Source organism: Oncorhynchus tshawytscha, linkage group LG09, assembly GCF_018296145.1.
Source record: "Oncorhynchus tshawytscha isolate Ot180627B linkage group LG09, Otsh_v2.0, whole genome shotgun sequence".
Classification (NCBI taxonomy): Eukaryota; Metazoa; Chordata; class Actinopteri; order Salmoniformes; family Salmonidae; genus Oncorhynchus; species Oncorhynchus tshawytscha.
The window spans coordinates 52,210,842-52,235,449 of NC_056437.1; the positions used below are offsets into that span (position 1 = coordinate 52,210,842).

At 41.6% G+C, this 24,608-nt stretch overlaps 1 protein-coding gene across 4 annotated transcripts in view; it reads right to left on the reverse strand.

Moving 5' to 3' along the window:
- Window positions 1-24,608, reverse strand: part of LOC112258110 (SH3 and PX domain-containing protein 2B-like) — an 82,057-nt gene that overhangs the window by 56,884 nt on the left and 565 nt on the right. For all 4 annotated transcript variants that reach the window (XM_024432228.2, XM_024432229.2, XM_024432230.2 and 1 more), the window contains exon 2: window positions 16,435-16,515. In XM_024432228.2, the coding sequence (XP_024287996.2) occupies window positions 16,435-16,515 (81 nt within the window). The remainder of the gene's footprint in view (window positions 1-16,434; window positions 16,516-24,608) is intronic.

Consider the following 24,608-nt stretch of genomic DNA (forward strand, 5'->3'; position numbering starts at 1 on the left):
ATTATTGCAACCATGGTTAATCAACAGCCTACTGACCATAGTAATTACATGAATGACTATCCACTTTACCATCATATTAAACCCTACCTGCTTGGAAGTCATAAACTCCTATTTTACTGTCCACCTTGTTACTTCCTGCACCTCCCGATTCAATATCCATAATTCTCCTGTATCCTTTCCTATAATCTGCAACCCTTCATCTCTCCAGAAACTAATGCTCCACCTAATACTCCAAGGTCTATTCAAATCACAAAATGTGCTATATATTTCCCAATAAACAAGATTTAAAACATGTTTATTAAGTTAATCATCTATTAAAGCTCTTCAAATAAAAATCCCGATGTAATGTGCATCTTAATTTAGTTTTAACTAAATCTTTCACCTCCATATTCCGATAGATCGACCCAATAATACCCACCCCATGAAATGAAAATGTACTGAGCTGTTTCTACTAATTAAACCCAACAAAAGCTACAGTATGAGAAGAACAGACTGGCGCAGAAATAGGAGAAAAAGACAAGATCAGCAAGGAGCCAAGGACACCAGTCCTGTAAATGGCAATTAGGGAAGCGCTTGGTAAATCATACTTCCAACCACAGCATACCTTCCTCTGTGGAACAAAGAGAAAGCAGAGGGAAAAAGACTTCTGAGTGACTACACATGACGACTATCTGTCTGGCTAAAAGAGGCAGATGCCTCATTTCACAGATCCTCCTTAGAGAGAGAGGGAGAGAGAAAATAATACCCCACAAGCTGTAATTGTTCCCATGCGTCTAGCGGGGAGCCACACCCTGACTGACTCTCTCTCTCTTCACCGTCGCTCCAACACCCTGTCTGTGGCCTGTAATCAGAGCTGCTGTCTCAGATGAGAAAAAAAAATCTGACTGAAGGGAATACAGAGCATTCGGAAAGTATTCAGACCCCTTGACTTTTCCCACATTTTGTTACATTACAGCCTTATTCTAAATTTGACAAAATTGTTTTTTCTCCCTCAATCTACACACTATACCTCATAATGACAAAGCAAAAACATGTTTGAAATATCACATTCACATAAGTATTCAGACCCTTTACTCAGCACTTTGTTGAAGCACCTTTGGCAGTGATTTACAGTCCTCTTGGGTATGACGCTACAAGCTTGGCACACATGTATTTGGGAGTTTCTCCCCTTCTTCTCTGCAGATCCTCTCAAGCTCTGTCAGGTTGGATGGGGAGCGTTGCTGCACAGATATTTTCAGGTCTCTCCAGAGATGTTTGATCGGGTTCAAGTCCAAGCTCTGGCTGGGCCACTCAAGGACATTGAGACTTGTCCTGAAGCCACTCCTGCATTGTCTTGGATGTGTGCTTAGGTTCGTTGTCCTGTTGGAAGGTGAACCATCGCTCCAGTCTGAGGTCTTGAGCAGGTTTTCATCAAGGATATCTCTGTACCTTGGTACCCTTCCCCAGATCTGTGCCTCGACACAATCCTGTCTCGGAGCTCTACGGACAATTCCTTCGACCTCATGGCTTGGTTTTTGCATTGTTAACTGTGGGACCTTATATAGATAGGTGTGTGCCTTTACAAATCATGTCCAATAAATTGAATTTACCATAGGTGGACTCCAATCAAGTTGTAGAAGCATCTCAAGATGGTCAATGGAAACAGGATGCACCGAATCTCATAGAAAAGGGTCTGAATACTTATGTAAATAAGGTATTTCAGTTCTTTTTTATCTCAATGTGCAGAAATCGTAAACTTGTTTTTTCTTTGTCATTATGGGGTATTATGTGTCGATTGATGATATATGTGTATATATATATTTTTAATCCATTTTAGAATTAAACTAACGTAACAAAATGTGGAAAAAGGGGTCTGTATATTGTAGTCTCTGCTGCTGCAGACAGCCAGTTACATCATGTACACGTCACTCACATGAATGACTTGAGGATAGGTTTAAGGGTTCAAGCAACACAAGGGGACAAGGGGAGTTTTCTTGGCATTGGTACTGTTCATTTCAGTCAAAACAAAACAGTACTACATACTTTACGGAATACGGTGCAGATTGAAGAATTGAGAAAAACTAAGTTAGTTTTTTTTTTACTCTGAATGAATGTATAAATGCCTACATTACCACGTGTAATGATAATAACATGAGAACTAACTTTGAGGGCAAACTAACTAATTCTGATGAAAAAGAGGGCCGTTAATGACTGTTAAGAAGTAAACAAGGATACCACAGCGAATGTGGCCCCAGGTGTGATGTATGCTGGGAGGTCTGACATCACAGCCAGGGGAGTATAACAGGCATTCTTTGTGGGTTATATTACTATACCTAACAGAATACAGGCCTAACTGTCCAACTTCAAATACATGTACTAATTGGACAGAAAAGTCTTGTTTGGTCAGAGAGTAAGTTCATTTGCGGCTGCCGGCTATCATTTGTCTGGTTCATACAGTCTCATCATAGCCTTCTGCTCGTCATCTGAGAGTGGGACATGAATGAATGGGACATGATTGAGTGTGTTCAAGGCCTCCTCTGACAACCACATCTCTTTCTAGAATTTTAAACCGTCTCAAGACTACAATCTCCCTCCCTCCCTCTCACTCACTCTACCCCTCCCAACACACAACACCCCTCCTTACAAGCTCCAGCTATCACTCACCCACCCCTACTCATATCTTCATGCTAAAACTCTCTGATGTGGACTATATCTCTCATTGAGAAATCTACTTTAGTGTGACACATACCAATGCTGAGCAGGGAGGGAGGACACAAGAGACCAAGAAGTTGTCAGAGAAGCATAGCAGAGAAGTTGATGTCATCAGCTTTTAGCTGATCAGAGAAGACTGGCTCCACAAGTCTTCCTTCAATCAGGATCATAAAGGGATGCTTCCATCTCCACAACCAATGTTGTTATTCCGATGGGGATATGAAAAAAAACTAAGTTGTCTTTGACAACAGCAGGAAACACCAAACTCACTAGCTCCATTATCAAACTTTTTTTGTGCCTTGCAAGGGTTCTGGAAAAATGCTGTTTAAAAGGAGTGAATCATACTAAAAAGACCAACATGTGTTTTCAATCAGGGTTGTTGAAAACACTCCCCCCTAGCTGTTGAGAAACGTCAACGGACAGCACGCGAGGCAAGGAGACTTGGTTTAGACATGCATTTCCTGCCACTGCATCGGTCAGCCCTGTAAGCAATGTGCTGGCTCACCACATGGTTTACAAACTGCTGATTTTTTTGAAAGGGAGAAAATAAAATTCAAAAGGGAAAGAACCTGAGCAGCAAACTAAACTCTCACATTTCAAGTCTGGCATAGTGACGGCTGGACGAACACTAGAAACCACTTCCAACGGTCATAAACAAAGGCAGGAGACACCAGTAAGCTAGCTTGGGGGAAAAATGTGGAGCAAAGCAAAGATACCACTCCCATCTCATTTGTCCTGCTGAAGTAAAAATTCCTCAAGGTTTAGTCTATGATAGATCAGCTTCACTGAGACAGACAATATAACACCATTTATAATATGTTTTATTTATTCATAATAATTGTCATCAAACATGAATATATACATACAAAATGAAGTAATGGACCACAATTACTACGTCAAGGAGAATAGAATACCCTATTGCAGGATTGCCTAACTGGCGGCCCGCGGGCAGAGGTGGGTTGTAACGCATTCCAGGTACTTAAGTCCACTGATGAATTAGTACTTTTCTAGTTACTCTCTGTGGGCTGTACTTGCCTTCTTACTCAAGCAATGTCTAAAGGAAATAACTTACTTTTTACTCTGTTACACTTTACCAAATCAATTCAGTTATTCAGCTAGATTGATAGTATTATATTGTCGCTGTCAATTGAAAACCTCCAAATGTTGTGTATTTTTTTCAATATACATGAATCGATACTATCAAATCAAATATTATTGGTCACATACACATTGCTGGCACAGGCTTTTTCAGTTCTGCCCACACATTTTCTATGGGATTGAGGTCAGGGCTTTGTGATGGCCACTTCAATACCTTGACTTTGTGTTCCTTATGCCATTTTGCCACAACTTTGGAAGTATGCTTGGGGTCAATGTCCATTTGGAAGACCCATTTGCGACCACTCTTTAACTTCCTGACTGATGTCTTGAGATGTTGCTTCAATATATCCACGTAATTTTCCTACCTCATGATGCCATCTACTCTGTGAAGTGCAGCAGTCCCTCCTGCAGCCAAGCACCCACACAAAATGATGCTGCCACTTACGTGCTTCACGGTTGGGATGGTGTTCTTCGGCTTGCAAGCCTCCCCCTTTTCCTCCAAACATAACGATGTCCATAATGGCCAAACAGTTCTATTTTTGTTTCATCAGACCAGAGGACATTTCTCCAAAAAGTACGACCTTTGTCCCCATGTGCAGTTGCAAACCGTAGTCTGGCTTTTTTATGGCGGTTTTGGAGCAGTGGCTTCTTCCTTGCTGAGTGGCCTTTCAGGTTATGTCGATAAAGGACTCGTTTTTATTGTGGATATAGAAATTTTTTGTACCTGTTTCTTCCAGCATCTTCACAAGGTCCTTTGCTGTTGTTTTGGGATTGATTTGCACTTTTCGCACCAAAGTACGTTCATCTCTAGGAGACAGAACGCTTCACCTTCCTGAGCGGTATGACGGCTGCGTGGTCCCATGGTGTTTATACTTGCGTACTATTGTTTGTACAGATGAACGTGGTACCTCCAGGTGTTTGGAAATTGCTCACAAGGATGAACCAGACTTGTGGAAGTCTACAAAAACATTTCTGAGGTCTTGGCTGATTTCTTTTGAAATGATGATGTCAAGCAAAGAGGCACTGAGTTTGAAGGTATGCCTTGAAATACATCCACAGGTACACCGCCAATTGTCTCAAATTATGTTAATTAGCCCATCAGAAGCTTCTAAAGCCATGACATAATTTCCTGGAATTTTCCAAGCTGTTAAAAGGCACAGTCAACTTAGTGCATGTACTTCTGACCCACTGGAATTGTGAAACAATTTTTTAAAAGTCTGTCTGTAAACAATTGTTGGAAAAATTGCTTTTATCATGCACAAAGTAGATGTCCTAAGCGACTTGACAAAACTATAGTTTGTTAACAAGAAATTTGTGGAGTGGTTGAAAAATGAGTTAATGAAACCTCCAACTTCCGCTGTATATACATATGAGATGAGTAATGCAAGATATGTAGACATTATTAAAGTCCATTTATTGATCCATTTATGAAAGTGGCCAATAATTTCAAGCCTGTATGTAGGCAGCAGCCTCTCTGTGTTAGTGATGGCTGTTTAACAGTCTGATGGCCTTGAGAAAAAGCTGTTTTTCAGTCTCTCGGTCCCAGCTTTGATGCACCTGTACTGACCTCGCCTTCTGGATGGTAGCGGGGTGAACAAGTAGTGGCTCGGGTGGTTGTTGTCCTTTATGCTCTTTTTGGCCTTCCTGTAACATCGGGTGCTGTAGGTGTCTTGGAGGGAAGGTAGTTTGTCCCCGGTGAATTACCTGTGCATCTGTTAAAGTTTGAGGGTTTTAGGTGACAAGACAAATTTCTTAAGCCTCCTGAGGTTGAAGAGGCGCTGTTGCGTCTGCTTCATCACACTGCCTGTGTGGGTGGACCATTTCAGTTTGTCCGTGATGTGTACGCCGAGGAACTTAAAACTTTCCACCTTCTCCACCACTGTCCCATCGATGTGAATAGTGGGTGCTCCCTCTGCTGTTTCCTGAAGTCCACGATGATCTCCTTTGTTTTGTTTTGTTGACTTTGAGTGAGAGGTTGTTTTGCTGACATCACACTCAAGAGTGCCCTCACCTACTCCTTGTAAGCTGTCTCATCATTGTCGGTAATCAAGCCTACTACTGTTGTGTCGTCTACAAACTTGATGATTGAGTTGGAGGCGTGCCACACAGTCATGGGTGAACAGGGAGTACAGGAGTGGGCTGAGCATGCACCCTTGTGGGGCCCCAGTGTTGAGGATCAGAAAAGTGGAGAAGTTGTTTCTTACCTTCACCACCTGGGGGCGGCCGTCAGGAAGTCCAGAACCCGAATGCACAGGGCGGGGTTCAGACCCAGGGCCTCTAGCTTAATGATGAGCTTGGAGGGTGCTATGGGGTTGAATGCTGAGCTATAGTCAATGAACAGTATTTTTACATACTGTAGGTATTCCTCTCGTCCAGATGGGATAGGTCATTGTGCAGTGTTATGGCCATTGATTCGTCTGTGGACCTATTGGGGTGGTAAGCAAATTGAAGTGGGTCTAGGGTGACAGGTAAGGTGGAGGTGATATGGTCTTTGACTAGAAGTGCTACAGGGCAAGAGTAATTTAGTTAACTTACCTTTGCCTTCTTGGGTACAGGAATAAGGGTGGCCAACTTGAAGCATGTGGTGACAGCAGACTGTGATAGGGAGGGATTGAAAATGTCCGTAAACACACCCGCCAGCTGGTCTGCGCATGCTCTGAGGACGCCGCTTGGAATACCATCTGGGCCGACAGCTTTGCGAGGGTTAACACTTTTGAATGTCTTATTCACGTTGGCCACGGAGAAGGAGAGCCCACAGTCCTTGGTAGCGGGCTGCGTTGGTGGCACTGTATTATCCTCCAAGCGGGCAAAGAAGGTGTTTAGTTTGTTTGCAAGCAAGACGTCTGTGTCCGTGACGTGGCTGGTTTTCTTTTTGTCCTTGATTGTCTGTAGACCCTGCCAAATAAGTCTTGTGTCTGAGCTGTTGAATTGCGACTCCACTTTGTCTCTGTACTGACGGTTTGCCTGTTTAATTGCCTTACGGAGGGAATAACTACAATTTCTGTATTCGGCCATAATCCCAGTCACCTTTCCATGGTTAAATACGGTGGTTTCAATATTGAGCGCATTCAGTTTTGTGCAAATGCCGCCATCTATCCACGATTTCTGGTTAGGGTAGGTTTTAATAGTCACGGTGTGTACAACATCTCCTATGCACTTCCTTATAAACATACTCACCGAATCATACGTCAATATTATTATCTGAGGCTACCCGGAACATGTCCCAGTCAACTTAATCAAAATCATCTTGAAGCGTGGATTTCCCAATTGGTCAGACCAGCTTTATAATAGTTCTTAACACGGGTACATTCTGTTTAAGTTTCAGCCTATAGGAAGGGAGGAGCAAAATGTAGTTGTGGTCTGATTTGCCAAAAGGAGGGCGGGGGAGGGCCTTGTATGCATCATGGAAGTCAGAGTAGCAGTGATCCAGAGTTTTGCCAGCACGTGAACCACAGTCAATATGTTGATGGAATTTAGGTAGCCTTGTGCTCAAATTTGCTTTGTTAACATCCCTAGCTACAATAAATGCAGCCTCGGGATATATGGTTTCTAGTTTGCATAAAATCCAGTGAAGTTCCTTGTGGGCCGTCGTAGTATCGGCTTGAGGGGGGGGATATACATGGCTGTGACAATAACCGAGAAGAATTCTCTTGGGACATAATACGGTCGGCATTTGATTTTGAGGAATTCTATGTCAGGTGAACAAAAGGACTTGAGTTCCTGTATATTGTTACAATTACACCATGAGTCGTTAATCATGAAACATACACCCCCGCCCTTCTTCTTCCCGGAGAGATGTTTATTCCTGTCGGCGAGACGTACAAAGAATCCACGTGGCTGTAGCGACTCCGACAGCATATCCCGAGAGAGCCATGTTTCCGTGAAACAGAGTATGTTACGATCCCTGATGTCTTTCTGGAAAGCAACCCTTGCCCTAATTTTGTATACCTTGTTATCTAGAGACTGAACATTAGTGAGTAATATACTCAGAAGTGGTGGGTGGTGTGCACGCCTTCGAAGTCTAACCAGAAGACCGCTCCGTCTACCTCTTCTCTGGCAGCGTTGTTTTGGGTTAGCCTCTGGAATCAGCTCAAATGCCCTGGGTAGTTCGGACAAAAGAGCCGCTTCGGGAAAGTCGTATTCCTGGTCGCAGTGCTTGTAAGTTGACGCCGCTCTGATATCTAATAGTTCTTCCCGGCTGTATGTAATAACACTAAAGATTTTCTGGGCTAACAATGTAAGAAAAAAAAATACTGTAAAGTTTCCTAAGGACTAGAAGTGAGGCAGCACTCTCTGTTAGCACCATTTCGTCAATTGGTTCCCCTTTACATCTGTAAGAATGTTTCCCGACCCCTTGACCAATGAAATGCATTCAAAATAGCTTGTCATCAAAACTTGTCAAGTCAATTGGCTCTCAAAGTTGTCCATCATTCCTGTATCTTCACAACAGCTCTTGAAGTGATGCACATGTCTCCACTCCTGAGGAGATTTTTGTTGGTGTGTTCTTAGCCACACGCGATCAGAGGTAAATCGCACCTTAATTAGCTTCTGCCGTTGCAATATTATAGATTTCTGGAGTAACATATGTATTTATCGGATATAATTCTGCTGTTGAAATTGTTTTTAGGGAGAGTGCAAATTAAATGGCTAGGTAGCTAACCCAGAATCTGACAGAATGTTTAATCTCCTGTTTTTAGCTCCCCATATGATCTCTGCTTGTTAGCTAACTAGCCACCTTGTCATTGGCATAAAGAGTGAACAGATTAATTAGATGTGTGTGGCAATAGCTAACACATTAGGTTGCCACTAGATGAACTGGCTAGGCTAGCTAGCTAGCTAGCTAGCTGGGGTGTCAACCATGTAGTTAGCTAATGTTTCCTAGATCAACCGATCCTCCCACTCCATTGCAGTCTCTCACTGTGTGTGTGTGTGTTTAAAATGTCTTTCTTTTTTTATGACAAGACCTATAAGCACATCTGTCATACAGTACATCATCTCAGTAAGCGTTTTGGCCCATATACTGTAGCTACTAGAAATCAAGTCAACTGAGGGGGAGGAGAATGGGCCAACCAAGAAAAGAAAAGACCCTTCAAAGTGGAAAAGAGAGGTTCGGAAGAGAAGGAGGATGCAGGGTAAATCCTACCATGGCAGGAAAAAGACTGATATCTGCAATGTTTGATTATTTGTATTACTTACATGATTCTTACCTGAATACCCACATTGGTGTTTTGTTCCATGCTGAAATGTGTCTGATTTGCATTCTAGTAACATGATTGACAGTGACATTTTGATATGGATTGCTGTTTGACAGTTGTAAAACTTACCTGACCTCCTTTCCATTTCATTCTGAGCAAAAAAAGGACTACTCACACTTGGTGTAAATATTTTTTAGTATGGATTCACCATCACATGTGCTTTAAATGATATTGTGAAAAACATTTTCATTAATGCTACTGAAATTGGTAAATTATTCCAATGTCTTGAGTGCCATTTACCTTTTTATGAAAGAGCACATTGATAGATATGAAGTCAACTTTGAATAAGACCGTAATTGAAACTGTACAGCCTACGGACTTTGTTATATGTTAGTCTTCATTGGAGACTACTTGTGCTGGAGAACATCTGCAAGATGATGCTGGCAGGCTTAAATAATAAATAAATGTCAATTGCACTAAATTGTTCTTTTTGTTTGCTATATGGTATAAAAAAAAAATCCAAACAAAATTTGACACTAGTACTTCAAGTAGTTTTCAAATACTTTTTTACTCTTACTTGAGTAGTTTCTTAAAAGTATTACTTTTATTTAAGTACAGATTTGTGGTACTCTACCCACCTCTGCCCCGTGGGTGTTTTCATTTGCCCACCAAGTCTTCTGAACAATTTTTTTTTCTTATTGTATTTTCATTGTTGGAGATAAGACTGTAAAAGATTTCCAATTGAAAATCACTTGGAGCTGATTTCCTGGTGTTTTTACAACCAGGAAATCAGCTCCAGGTGATTTTCAATTGAACATCTGTTTCAAGGTTTGTAATTATTGTTTAAGTCAAATATATCATTTTGGGCTTCTTGCAGTCAATTCTTTGTCTATTAATTATTTGTAATTATTTCAGTTCCAGCCCCCCGTCCATCCGCTCAAGAAGAAATCTTCCCCTGGCTGACGTATTGTCTTTTATATTATATCAGAAAATGTATCATTTGAAGTGCTTTAGACATGTATATATTATTATGCTAACTTATTAAGTCTTCCACATGAATTTTTTCCCCCTTTCAAAGCATTCCAGAATTGAAAACCACTCAATCCACAACTACTGAATTTACACTTACATTTATAATGTTTCATTTTCATAGTACACAGTGCTGCTATGTACTGTATTTAAAGACCCAGATATCTTCCGTTCAGCATTTTTAAGTCTAGGCATATGTTATATCTAATTGTTTCCAGATTAAAAAGAATAGCATGGGATGCAATTTATTGCAGAGTCCAGCAGCCAGAGAGTAGGGGCATGTTTAGCTTTTGTGCAAAATGCTGCTCACAACAGGCAGCCCCATGATCTCAACAGAGGACTGTGCTGTTTCCACTTTTAAAGGGTTTTGTTGCTCCATTACCGCATGTGGAAAATATGTGACAGCTGTGAGATTCTGGGAGAAAGTAGCAAAGTATCAGCTATACATCACACCTATGCATAGGAATGGGAGTTTGTATCTAGTCGAAAATGGTTTTAGAGTTTAGAGGGCTTGAAGATTAGTTGACAAGTTAAATCAGGTGTGGTTCTCTGGGGCTACAACAAAAATGTGTGCTGTTGGCGGTACTTGAGGACTGGAGTCGGGAAACACTGGTTTAGACAAAGGTTCTGGATTCAAGCAATCTAAAGGCCAACTTTGCATTAGTAATTAGGGAGGAGTAAACATGCAGAGCTTATTTTCTCTTACCTGATGTAGCTAGCTTTGATGTAGCTAAAATATTAATGCTTCGCCTATTCCTCTCTGATTTAGAATATACCATTGCACAAACAACCTACTGATATAGGCCTACTGTACACAAGCACTAGTATCAGGGTGTATTAGCTAGCTACCTTTGCTCTGACTAAGTACATTTAGCTAGCTATCCAGCTAACTAGCGATTAGCATTGGCAGTTAACACAATTTATTTTGGCCACAACTTGCTAAGAAGACACAAACTAAGTGTTTGCTGCCAGTAAGATACAAAAACTGATGGTGTAATATAGAACGATTACAGATTCATATTAAGAGGCAAGGAAATCGGCATTGTCGTCACCAATATCTTGTTACATCTGCAGCATTGACCATAAAGGCTGTCCCTGCCAGTGAACAGCAAGTGGTTGTGACTCATAGTAGAGAAAAAACTGCTCTCCTTGAGTGACAGGGGGCAGGGCTTGTTGTGTGTATATGGAGAGAGGAGACCCCAGTAGCAAACGGAGTAAAGTATTTTTTTAAAAACACATTACACAAGGCAGAGTGGTGTAACACACTAAACAAACCAAACATTAAAATACCGTTATACGAGATCAAGTAAAAACCCAAACCGGTCCTTGCATCAATACCAGTATATAGTAAATTATGGTATACCGCCCAGCCCTAGGTTAGGTACTGTAAAGTAGCTCACTCCTACTGTTAGATGGAGATGGAATGTGAGGAGACATCAAGACCAGTCTGTCTTTGTCTTCCCTCAATGTCTCAGGGCTCTATTTTCAGCTGGCGCTAAGGAGGTGCAAGAGTCAAAAGCACATTCATTTGCAATTTTGTCATGTAAAAACTGGCGCACTGGCATTTTCCACCCCTTACGCCAGGTTCGGCAATTTACCAGCTCGCTTGCGCTGAGTTGGGAGGGGTGGAAATATTTGAGGTGTGTCCTTAAAAATGTGTGCCAATATGACAATTTCAGTCAGCACAAATAGGGATATTTAATACCGACCAAAAGGTAATGGCATTGATTTTGCCAGCGGAAGGGGATACGGTAACCTTATGTAAATCACCAATGTTGTATTAAAAATATCACGGGCATCAAAAACATCAACAGACATTCTCCTTTTTTATTTAAATTGGACATTATTTGTGTCCAGCTTCTGTGAAAAATCAGGACTCATTATGTGCGATGCCCATTGAATGAGAAGTGTCAGTGACTGTAGGATGCCTTTTAAGGAACATTAACTAAAATAACTATTATTTTGTGAAAAAAAAAAATCTTCTTCCACTTTCCTCTGTTGGGCCTAACTTTGAAATCATGGGAATTCCCATCGCTGTCTGTCGGTCGGAATCCGCTTGTAGGCTATACTTGCCTGTGTGTTTGTTTACCTTTCACGTGGCAAAGTCACTAACTCGCCATATCAACGACAATGGTAGGCTACAGCTATACAGAGCCTAGTGAAAGTCTACACACCCCTTGCACAGTCTTCACATTTTGCTCCTTTAAAATAAAACGTTTTCCTGCTCCACATTTTCAAAGTGAAAGAAAATTATAGAAAATGTTCCAAATTAATAAATAATTGTTTGCATGTCGTCACACGCCAGACGTAATATCTAGTGGAAACACCTTTGGCAGCTATTACAACTGTGAATAATTGTGAATAAGATTCTACCAACTTTGCACAACTCTTAGGGCAACATACCCTGAGTGCACAAAACATTAGGAACATCTAACATTGAGTGGCAGCCCCTTTTGGCCTCAGACCAGCCTCAATTCGTCGGGGCATGGACTCTACAAGGTGTCAAATGTGTTCCACTGGGATGCTGACCCAAGTTGACTCCAATGCCTCCCACAGGTGTGTCAAGTTGGCTGGATGTCCTTTGGGTGGTGGACCATTCTTGATACACATGGGAAACTGTTGAGCGAAAATCCCAGCTGCATTGCAGTTCTTAAAACACTCAAACCAGTGTGCCTGGCACCTACTACCATACCCCTTTCAAAACCACTTAAATCTTTTGTCTTGCCCATTCACCATCTGAATGACACACATACACAATTCATGTCTCGATTGTCTCAAGGCTTAAACACCATTATTTAACCTTTCTCCTCCCCATCATCAACTCAAAGTTTACTTGTCACGTGCGCCAAATACAACAGGTGTAAACCTTACAGTGAAATGCTTACTTACAGGCTCTAACCAATGGTGCCAAAAAAGGTGTGTGTGTGTGTGTGTGTGTGTGAGGTAAGTAAAGAAATAAAACAACAGTGGAAAGACATTTGAAAATAACAGTAGCAAGGCTATTTACAGAAATCTGTTAGTCAGGCTTATTGAGATAGTATGTAGATGTAGGTATCGTTAAAGTGACTGTGCACATATGATGAACAGAGAGTAGCAGTAGCGTAAAAAGAGGGGTTGGCGGGTGGTGGGACACAATGCAGATAGCCCAGTTAGCCAATGTGTGGGAGCACTGGTTGGTCGGGCCAATTGAGGTAGTATGTACATGAATGTATAGTTAAAGTGACTATGCATATAAGATAAACAGAGAGTAGCAGCAGCGGAAAAGAGGGGTTGGGGGGAACACAATGTAAATATTCCGGGTAACCATTGGTCTTATGGCTTGGGGGTAAAAACTGTTGAGAAGCCTTTTTGTCCTAGACTTGGCACTCCGGTACCGCTTGCCATGAGGTAGTGGAGAGAACAGTCTATGACTGGGTGGCTGGGGTCTTTGACAATTTTTAGGGCCTTCCTCTGACACCGACTGGTGTAGAGGTCCTGGATGGCAGGCAGCTTTGCCCCAGTGATGTACTGGGCCGTACACACTACCCTCTGAAGTGCCTTGTGGTCGGAGGCCGAGCAATTGCCGTACCAGGCAGTGATGCAACCAGTCAGGATGCTCTCGATGTTGCAGCTGTAGAACCTTTTGAGGATCTCAGGACCCATGCCAAATCTTTTTAGTTTCCTGAGGGGGAATAGGCTTTGTCGTGCCCTCTTCACGACTGTCTTTGTGTGTTTGGACCAATCTAGCTTGCTGTTGATGTGGACACCAAGGAATTTGAAGCTCTCAACCTGCTCCACTACAGCCCCGTCGATGAGAATGGGGACGTGTTCGGTGCTCCTTTTCCTGTAGTCCACAATCATCTCCTTAGTCTTGGTTATATTGAGGGATAGGTTATTATTCTGGCACCACCCGGCCAGGTCTCTGACCTCCTCCCTATAGGCGGTCTCGTCGTTGTCGGTGATTAGGCCTACCACTGTTGTGTCGTCAGCAAACTTAATGATGGTGTTGGAGTCGCGCCTGGCCATGCAGTCGTGGGTGAACAGGGAGTACAGGAGGGGACTGAGCACGCACCCCTGGGGAGCTCCAGTGTTGAGGATCAGCGTGGCAGATGTGTTGCTACCTACCCTCACCACCTGGGGGCAGCCTGTCAGGAAGTCCAGGATCCAGTTGCAGAGGGAGGTGTTTAGTCCCAGGATCCTTAGCTTAGTGATGAGCTTTGAGGGTACTATGGTGTTGAACGCTGAGCTGTAGTCAATGAACAGCATTCTCACATAGGTGTTTCTTTTGTCCAGGTGGGAAAGGGCAGTGTGGAGTGCAATAGAGATTGCATCATCTGTGGATCTGTTTGGGAGGTATGCAAATTGGAGTGGGTCTAGGGTTTCTGGGATAAAGGTGTTGATGTGAGCCATTATCAGCCTTTCAAAGCACTTCATCGCTACGGACGTGAGTGCTACGGCAGGTTGCCTTTGTGTTCTTGGGCACAGGGACTATGCTGGTCTGCTTGAAGCATGTTGGTATTACAGATTCAATCAGGGACATGTTGAAAATGTCAGTGAAGACACCTGCCAGTTGGTCAGCACATGCCCGGAGCACACGTCCTGGTAATCCGTCTGGCCACGCAGCCTTGTGTATGTTGACCTGTTTAAAGGTCTTACTCACGTCAGCTACGGAGAGCGTGATCACACAGTTGTCGGGAACAGCTGATGCTCTCATGCATGCCTCAGTGTTGCTTGCCTCGAAGCGAGCATAAAAGTGATTTAGATCGTCTGGTAGGCTACACTGATTGAAGTTGATTTAACAGGTGACATTAACAAGGGATCATAGCTTTCACCTGGTCAGTCTGTCATGGACAGTGCAGGTCTTCCTAATGTTTTGTATACTCAGAGTATATTTAGACGAATTCAACTAACTGTTATAGTTTTTGGTTCTTCATCAAATAAATATTTTTGTTTTCAAATAACTGGCATATATTCATATACCTTCAAATATTAGTTTTTTTAATACCTGCATTTGAATATCAAAGAAAATAGTTGCCTTTTAGATAACTCTATATAACCTCTATTCGACTACCTCAAGTATTTGAAAAGTTGATATTTTCAAATAAACTACAAAATACAACTATTTTCTGCTGAGGTCTGGTTCACACAGCATTTGCCACTATTGATGTGATGTGATGCACGAGACAGCCTGTATGACCATGTCATCTTTCATTTTTTTTGCCAGCCCGATCTGTTCATCTCAACCTTTCATATTAAACAATGGTTGTCTCCAGGATGGACAGCAGGGTAGGCAGCAGTGACATCAGAGGAGTGAGGGATGATGACCCAGCGAGAGACAGTGGAAGAAAAAGAGGAACAGTGTGTGTGTGTGTGTGTGTGTGTGTGTGTGGGGTGGGGTGGGGTGGAGGGTAATAGTTTCCAAAATAATGGGTGCCTTATTGTGAACCCAGAGAGACTATTTTTCCATTGATGCTTTACAATACCAGAGAATAGTGAAGCAGCCAGGTGATGTGTTCCACAGTGGGAGGCACTTTTCCAGCCCGGGCCATCTCATTGGTTTTATGTCCCTAATGACACCAGCCTTGGCAGGCTCTCAGAGAGATGCATCCAGGTGGGTCAGTGCACTTGGCTGTTGCTGTAGAGGAGCAGCAACAGCCAGATTAAATGACTCATCGCTCCTTCACTGTGCAAGTTCGCATCCTAAATGGCACCGTAAAGTTACTTTAAAAACAACAGGATATTTTGTACAGTGTAGATTCTGAAAGAGATTACGGTCATCTTTCTGCCCTAACTGTTTATAGTCTTATATTTCATAGCCTTACCAAACCATGATGTATCATGCTTTTATATATTGTATTATTTGTAAGTAGTTAATATTGACATAATAATGAATTTGTTATGAGAAGAAATAGCATTTGTCAGTATTGGATGATCTATTTAACACAGATGGCCACAGAAAAAGGAACTGGAACTCTGATGAAATTCCCTCCACATGCAATAAACGGCCTGTGTGACGTTCTCGTCTGAAATAAATATTTTTGTGGTTATCTGTTGGAATCCACATTTAGCTTCTCCAGGCTCCATTGAATTAGTTCATTTTCAGAATCGACTCATAAATTACCAAACCAAGTCACATGGTTCAAGACACTAACACAGACACTAACACTGTATTCCTATTGGTACACCTGTACGATGGCATAGTACAATGGTATTTTAGCCCTTAGGGGCATTATTTATTGATTTTGTTATTTGTCAGAGACAATGTACAACATGCCATTGCACCAGATGTAACTAGATAGCTCATTTTCATCTGTGGTCCCTGGTAGAAAGTAGTGGACTTACAGGGAATAGGGTGCCATTTGAGACACGGCCATATAGTGTGAAACTACGATTGTACTACAAGGTGTGCACAGTGGTTTTCCCATAACAGTTCCCAGCTCACCTGCAGGTCGAAGAACTTGCTGTAGCGCCTGAAGATGACCTCAGTGCTGCCATCAGACCAGGACACTTTGATGATGTAAACCTAAAAATAAATAAAAAAGGGTGTTATCTTTAAACCTTTTTTTCCCTACAGAGCCATACCAGGTTGGTGTAACGACCAGGATCCATACCAATTGGCATGTATTTATGCTCTTGTCATAGTAACAACAATAACAGTGTAATAATCTCTGTAAGGAATTGGTAAAATCCCAAGATTTATTTTCTAATTCGTGGTCACACAATAGTCCACAATGACGTGGTTTCTAGGGAAGATGACATTTGAGTAAATAGTGCTGGTTCATTGTGTGGGAATTTATTGTGATGTCTGTCTTGTCCTCAGACCCAGAAGGGATATCCTTCTGAACTCACTTCCCACACCTTAAGATCATAATTTCCAATGAAGTAGGGAATGATCATGCCTACTACTCACACATATTGGGCTAACACTATTGAAGTCTAGTCTTACAAAGGATGCACGGACATGTGACATACCACCACTGTGAGACAGCAGAACATTGTATTACATTGCTAAATACCGGAAGTTTTCATAGTCAAAAACAGCCAAACTGACCCGATCCCGTCTGTCTTTTTCTTTGTTTTCATCTATATCTTCCCTTTTGGGGTGCAATGAAAAACTAGAGGCTTCCGCTTGTGACATCAATGAAAACAACCCTGTGTAAAGATCAAAGTACTAACTAGACCGTGAATAAAAAATAAAACATCTTGCAGCCTGTCGACTGTCGTCATGCAATAATGGCCTGCTGGTGCTGGCTGGCATACAAGCACAACAAACACTTTTTTTTTTAAAGAGGAAGAGCGAAAGAGAGGCTGGGAGGTGATCGGACGTAAACTCTCCAGTGATTATGTCTGGCTGAGTGCTTCTGTTGGCCTCTGTCCCAGGATGGGCCAGCTCGGCCTGTCCCTTTTCCCCTGCCTACCCTGTAGGAGACCAAGGCTGTGGACGAAGCTCAATGCAGGACTCAACGCATGGCACACGACCAGTGAACCAGTAAACACAGCAGATGGAGCAGACACAGGAGCTCAAGAACTTTATATCCTGCACCTCACGCTGCTCACTGTGCATTGGCATGTTAGTATTATGTAACTAGTCATCATTATCACCGTACATCCAATACTCACACCCCATATCTCCTAGGAGGACTGAGGAGTGGTTTTTTAAATAGGAAAAACATTCCTCCATCTGCCTCAGCCCACGCTCAGCTCCTAACCCTTTCCCTGTGCATTAGAGATAATTCAAAACAGAAAAGCTGAGGTGGCTTGGATACAGCGATGGAAACAGTGTTGTGATGCACTGATCACAGCACCATCAGAAAGTAGAATACTGTTTCGTGTTGGCATGCTTCATCACGTTGTGCAATGTGCACACAAGGTATTCTCAATATCTTTCTGATGGCTCAGGGACTTCGTAGTAGGCCTACCGCCCATTTGTAGAAGTTAAGCTTGCACCACAAAAAGTCGTAGTCAGGACTAAGCGCAAATGGGCCAAACAGTCTCAAACGACATATTCTGCTTCTGCTCTCTATCCCAGACAGAAGTGTGCAGAAGCGCCTCCCTTGTTCAAACATTCCATCAATGGCTTGTGTACTCTGAGCTGACAATGACCTTAGGAATAGACGAGTGAGTAGTATGCTTCCTGGTTAACAAATACCCATGCCGAAGGCCATGGTTTTCTACCCCAGTGTTTGTAGCCTATAGAGGGTTGCCAGTTGACTTTTACTTTGGCGGCCATGTTGGAAGACCACCGCATCAATTCTTTCGACAACAACTGCTGAGTGGCTAACCCAAGCTGCATGATAACAGTGCCTAAAACAAGTTGATTCATCACCACGGTCAATTTCTGTGCAACAAGATAGGAAAGACAACAGGTTTTTTACAGATAACACGCAATCATGAAACACCAAGGAGATAAGACTCGAGAACTGACAGAAAACCGAAGAAACCTTTTTACCCATCCAGACCTGCACTCAGACAGCTGTCAGTACAGGATCTGCTCCGATCATTTCATCACTGGTAAGTCTGATTGATTTATAGTTTAGTTTAGCGGTTTGTCAACCAGGTGTTAACAGCAAGACTAAATTAGCCAACATTATCTAGCTAGATAGATAGCGTGTAGTCTAGCTATTAGCATGTGTCAATGAGATTCAAGTTTTGGGGAAGCTACTTTTTTCACCATAAAAATGCAGGATTGCATGAGTCTCTCATCACATTTGCAGACTAATGTAAGCATACTAGCCTATTCCTAATATGATGAGTAGATTGGATAGTCATAATTTAGGCGATATCAGAGATGTTTTTTTTTTTATTACTTTGCACAGGAAAAATGTGCCCTTTGATAAACATTTTATGCAATTCTACTACACTTCATATGACTGGAGACATTAGCATAATCTTTTTTTAATTCGATGGTAGCCTATGCCTACTCTGCTGACACTGACGACAAATCAATAAAAAACGAAAACCATGTAATCTAGGCCTATGAAAAGGGATCATAGCTAGAAGGGATTGAGGTATTGTCAAATTAACATCAAAAGTAAATGCTTTTAATTTTTAGCTAACCCTAACCTTTTTCCTAACCTTAGCAGGTTAAGATAATTAAGTTATGTTAATTCTCCTAACCTGCTGCGTAAATTCTCCTGACCATGAAAAAGGGAGACATTATTGTCCCAAAAAACTCCAGTGGCACTGACCCAATGATAATTTGTTGAGAACTTTATTCATAAGAGGGAAAATGTATGGACATTACAGCATAGGACAAAGGCCTCAATGGGATAGGACACCCTGCTGTGTTGACTATTGGTTGTTCCAGCCCAACATTAGATTTGATCTTTATATGACACAAAAACCTCTACTTAAATTGCACAACAAAATCATTCAGATTGACCAATGCACTGCATATGACAAACATTGACCAAAGCACAGCATATGACAACCACGTTGTATAACTGAGGGAAAGGAAAGGGAAAGGGACAAAGTAGTGGAAGTAGAAACTGATGCTGCTGCAGCGTTGCTCGTCTTCACAGTGGGAATCCAGTCGACATGGGTGACCTGATAGAGGTCAGCTGGTGAACCAACCGTACATAAACAAATGAGAAGCATACCTGATGTTAGAATATCACTTCTTCAGGTCACCTGTACCATCAGGGCTCTTAATTGTTTTGTTGTGTTGACTGAATTAAACACAACAAAACAATTAAGAGCCCTGATGGTACAGGTGATCGACGTCGACGGCGGTCGACGTCACCGGCCTTCTAACCATCGCCGATCCACTTTTCATTTTCCATTTGTTTTGTCTTTGTTTTACACACCTGGTTTCAATTCCTCAATTACATGTTCATTATTTAACCCTTTGTTTTCCCCATGGTTTTTGTGCGTGTTTGTTTTATGTATTTCGGTCCTATTGTGTGGGCTTGGTATTACTATATGTATTTGGTCATTTTGAGTAAAGTTACTTTTTTTTAAACTCATCTCTGCTGTCCTGCACCTGACTCCTCTGCACCAGCTACACCCAGATATTTTACAAGAGAGCACCTTCACCTTGTCATCATGCCAGAAATGCCCCCTTAAACCGTATGAATATATAAAATGTAATTTGGTACAACATGTAAAAGACTATTGTTTATGACATTGTAAACATGCTGGACATTAATAATGGTGCAATGAAAAGTATTGTGTGTGATCTCTGCTTTGCCTTGCCTCATTGAATAAAATGTATTTCTAATAGACTAACTTATTTTAATTTGACAATTTAAACACATTTAGCATTGACAATGTTATTGTTGTGCTAGTCTTAGCCAAACCATCTTCATTATCACAGTGGCTCCTCCAAGTGCCAGTCAGACCTTCTGGGAGAAAAGTATCGGGCATTGAACTTGGTAGTAGTAGTTGTGTGTACGTTTCAAACATTGTCTACTGGTGTCGTTTTTTAAATTGAGAACATACAGTTGAAGTCGGAAATTTACATACACTTATGTTGGAGTCATTAAAACTCGTTTTTCAACCACCCCACAAATTTCTTGTTAACAAACTATAGTTTTGGCAAGTCGGTTAGGACATCTACTTTGTGCATGACAAAAGTCATTTTTCCAACAGTTGTTTACAGACAGATTATTTCACTGTATGACAATTCCAGTGGGTCAGAAGTTTACATACACTAAGTTGACTGTGCCTTTAAACAGCTTGGAAAATTCCAGAAAAGTATGTCATGGCTTTAGAAGATACTGATTGACCTCATTTGAGTCTATTGGAGGTGTACCTGTGGATGTATTTCAAAGCCTACCTTCAAACTCAGTGCATCTTTGCTTGACATCATGGGAAAATCAAAAGAAATCAGCCAAGACCTCAGAAAACAATGCAGACCTTCACAAGTCTGGTTCATCCTTGGGAGCAATTTCCAAATGCCTGAAGGTACCACATTCATCTGTAAAAACATTAGTATGCAGGTATAAACACCATGGGACCACGTAGCCGTCATACCGCTCAGGAAGGAGATGCGTTCTGTCTCCTACAGATGAATGTACTTTGGTGAGAAAAGTGCAACTCAATCACATAACCACAGCAAAGGACCTTGTGAAGATGCTGAAGGAAACAGGTACAAAAGTATCTATATCCACAGTAAAACGAGTCCTACATCGACATAACCTGAAAGCCGCTCAGCAAGGAAGAAGCTACTGCTTCAAAACCGCCAATAAAAAACAGACTACGGTTTGCAGCTGCACATGGGGACAAAGATCATACTTTTGGAGAAATGTCCTCTGGTCTGATAAAACAAAAATAGAACTGTTTGGCCACAATGACCATAGTTATGTTTGGAGGAAAAAGGGGGAGGCTTGCAAGCCGAAGAACACCATCCCAACCATGAAGCACGGGGGTGGCAGCATCATGTTGTGAGGGTGCTTTGCGGCAGGAATGACTGGTGCACTTCACAAAATAAATGGCATCATGAGGAAGGTCAATTATGTGGATACATTGAAGCAACATCTCAAGACATCAGTCAGGAATTTAAAGCTTGGTCGCAAATGGGTCTTCCAAATGGACAATGACCCCAAACATACTTCCAAAGTTGTGGCAAATTGCTTAAGGACAACCAAGTCAAGGTATTGGAGTGGCCATCACAAAGCCCTGACCTCAATCCTATAGAAAATTTGTGGGAAGAACTGAAAAAGCGTGTGAGAGCAAGGAGGCCTACAAACCTGACTCCGTTACAACAGCTCTGTCAGGAGGAATGGGCCAAAATTCACCCAACTTATTGTGGGAAGCTTGTGGAAGGCTACCCGAAACGTTTGACCCAAGTTAAATAATTTAAAGGCAATGCTACCAAATACTAATTCAGTGTATGTAAACTTCTGACCCACTAGGAATGTGATGACAGAAATAAAAGCTGAAATAAATCATTCTCTACTATTATTCTGACATTTCACATTCTTAAAATGAAGTGGTGATCCTAACTGACCTAAGACGGGGAATTCATTTTTACTTGGATGAAATGTCAGGAATTGTGATAAACTGAGTTTAAATGTATTTGGCGAAAGTGTATGTAAACTTCCGACTTCAACTATATAGCTGAACAATATGTAAACAATGTGTGAGGCTATTATCTGCTTCAGATGCACAATGTCAAGGGGTGCATTGCAAATGCCCAGAAGGCTAAAGCTGTAGTACTGTAGGCCTATGGCTGCATTGGCATTGCATGTCATTATCAGCTGCAAAATGGATTCACATATATCCTAATCTCCTGAAAAAAGAGTGACAATCAAATACAACTAATTTGGAGAGCTTATGACTGAACCAAAAAGGTTCAGTCAAGAATAAAACACAGAACCAGACAGATTCCCTTCCCATCTTTATTCCAGGATTGTGATTAAATCAACATTGAATATTATATTAAGTTATACACTTCACTTCAATGAAACAACACTTTCATATAATTTCAAAGTATACAAGTAAGCTAACTCATAAAGGTTAGACATCTTAGTAACAGGTAGGCTATTACTAAAGCTTAATTTCAGGTGAACAAAAAAAAGGAAATACCTGAGGCGGCCAAACTCGCTCCACTGATCCCTGATCTACTGGGTGAACAGACTTCTGTTGCAGACCAGCAATAGCACACTTGATTTTCAACTAATTAGGTTTGATAAATTGAATCAGGTGTGTTAGTGCTGGGCTTGAACAGAAGCCTGCACACCCAGCAGGGTTGGCCTGCCCTAGCTGTAATAGGTTTATACATTGTGTGTGACTTCAACTGTATTTTTATTGACAACATTTGCTAACATAGGTACACATATAATCCATGGTATGCAAGGATGTACCCTTATTCTCTTGGTACAGTCATTTTTGGACCTCATCTGCAGACTGGGTATCTGCGGACAGAAAACATCACAAAGAAACAGGCTGCATTATACTCAAATTAGACAGCACTGAATATTATGTTGCTCTAGCTCTCTGTCCTCAGTTTTCCTCACTAATCTTTTCATAATATCCTCCCACAAAGGTACAGTACCTCCCTTATCCAGAGTAAACTATGCCCTCTTCTCTGACAGCTGGAACTGCTAGTAGTCATTTCACCCTTTTCCACGGCTGTTAGCTAGCTAGCTAACGTACCTAGCTAGAAATGCATTTCAAGTTACAACAATAAATAAATCAAGATGGCTAGGTAACTAGCTAATATTAAGTTAGCTAGCTGGTGATATTTAATTCACTTGGCTAGCTAGCGAACATTATGTTAGCAGCTCATTTGAGTTAGCCTGCACACAAAGTTCCTGTAGCTATCATGTTAAAAATATATTTACCTACTTAAATAGGTTCTCCCACTGCCTCCGTTTTCTGGGTCCTTAGAAAAACGAAATAATGGGCAACCTTCCAGAAGTTAAACACAGCCAGTCATGTGGACGATGAGGAGGACTTCCACCAGACTGACTCTGGTCTTCCAACATGGCGCCTGGTGCGGTTGCTAGGTGATTTGGGCTCCCGAGTGGTGCTGCATCTCAGCACTAGAGGCGCCACTACAGACCCTGGTTTGATTCCAGGCTGTATCACAACCGGCAGTGATTAGGAGTCCAACAGTGCGGCACACATTTGGCCCAGCGTCATCCGGGTTAGGCTTTGGCCGGGTTAGGCCGTCATTGTAAATAAGAATTAGTTCTTAACTGACTTGCCTAGTTAAATAAAGGTTCAATAAATAATATAAATACATTTGTGACTCAATTGCAAGCCCTCTATAGGAGAGCATAAAGGCCTGGTAGGTAAGGGCTACCCAAATAATCATACTGTAATGCACAGATTCTCCACTTCAGGAAAAATATCTGGTTGTCTCGCAACCATTCTGAAATAGACATTAGACCAATGTCCTCGGGATGTTTGGAAAAGTCTGTCAGGTTTTCTAAACACAGACACCTATCATGCCCTCCACTCCTTTCAAAACCGCCATGTTGACCTCATTGTTCTTTCTCGGGTGCATAGAATTTGACTCTACTTTACTGTAATAGTCATATAACATCCAAGTTGCAGCAGTTTTGGAAAACACACTTATTCATATTTGTCTTGTGATGTGTATGTTTATTAAAGTTCGTGCGGCTAGTGGTTAGAGCTTTGGACCAGTAACTGAAAGGTTGCTGGATCGAATCCCCAAGCTGACAAGGTGAAAACCTGTCCTTCTGCCCCTGAAAAAGGCAGTTAACCCATTGTTCCTAGGCCATCATTGTAAATAAGAATTTGTTCTTAAACTGACTTGCCTAGTTAAATAAAATAAAGTCATAATCAGGTGTACCTTCTTAGCAGTGTTCAAAAGGCTTTACTATCATTATTTCACTAGTAGCCTAGTATAGGCCTAAAAGGTATTTGAATTTGTATGTAAAATAACACCCAGCATCTGGAAAGTGCATGCATGACGCCCCGTTATTTCCAGATGTTGACAAGTGTTCAGGTCTAAGAAAAAATAAATCTAGAAATATATATATATATCCTCCATTCTAATTTTCTTTAGATTAATGCAACAAAGTCGCACTGTAATCTTTTTTTTGCAGCTACTGTTTTGGTAAAATGTAATTTGATACTCCCTTTGTTTTTACCTTTCCTGACCAGAGCAGCCAGCGAACGAAAAATATAATAACTGAACTTTAA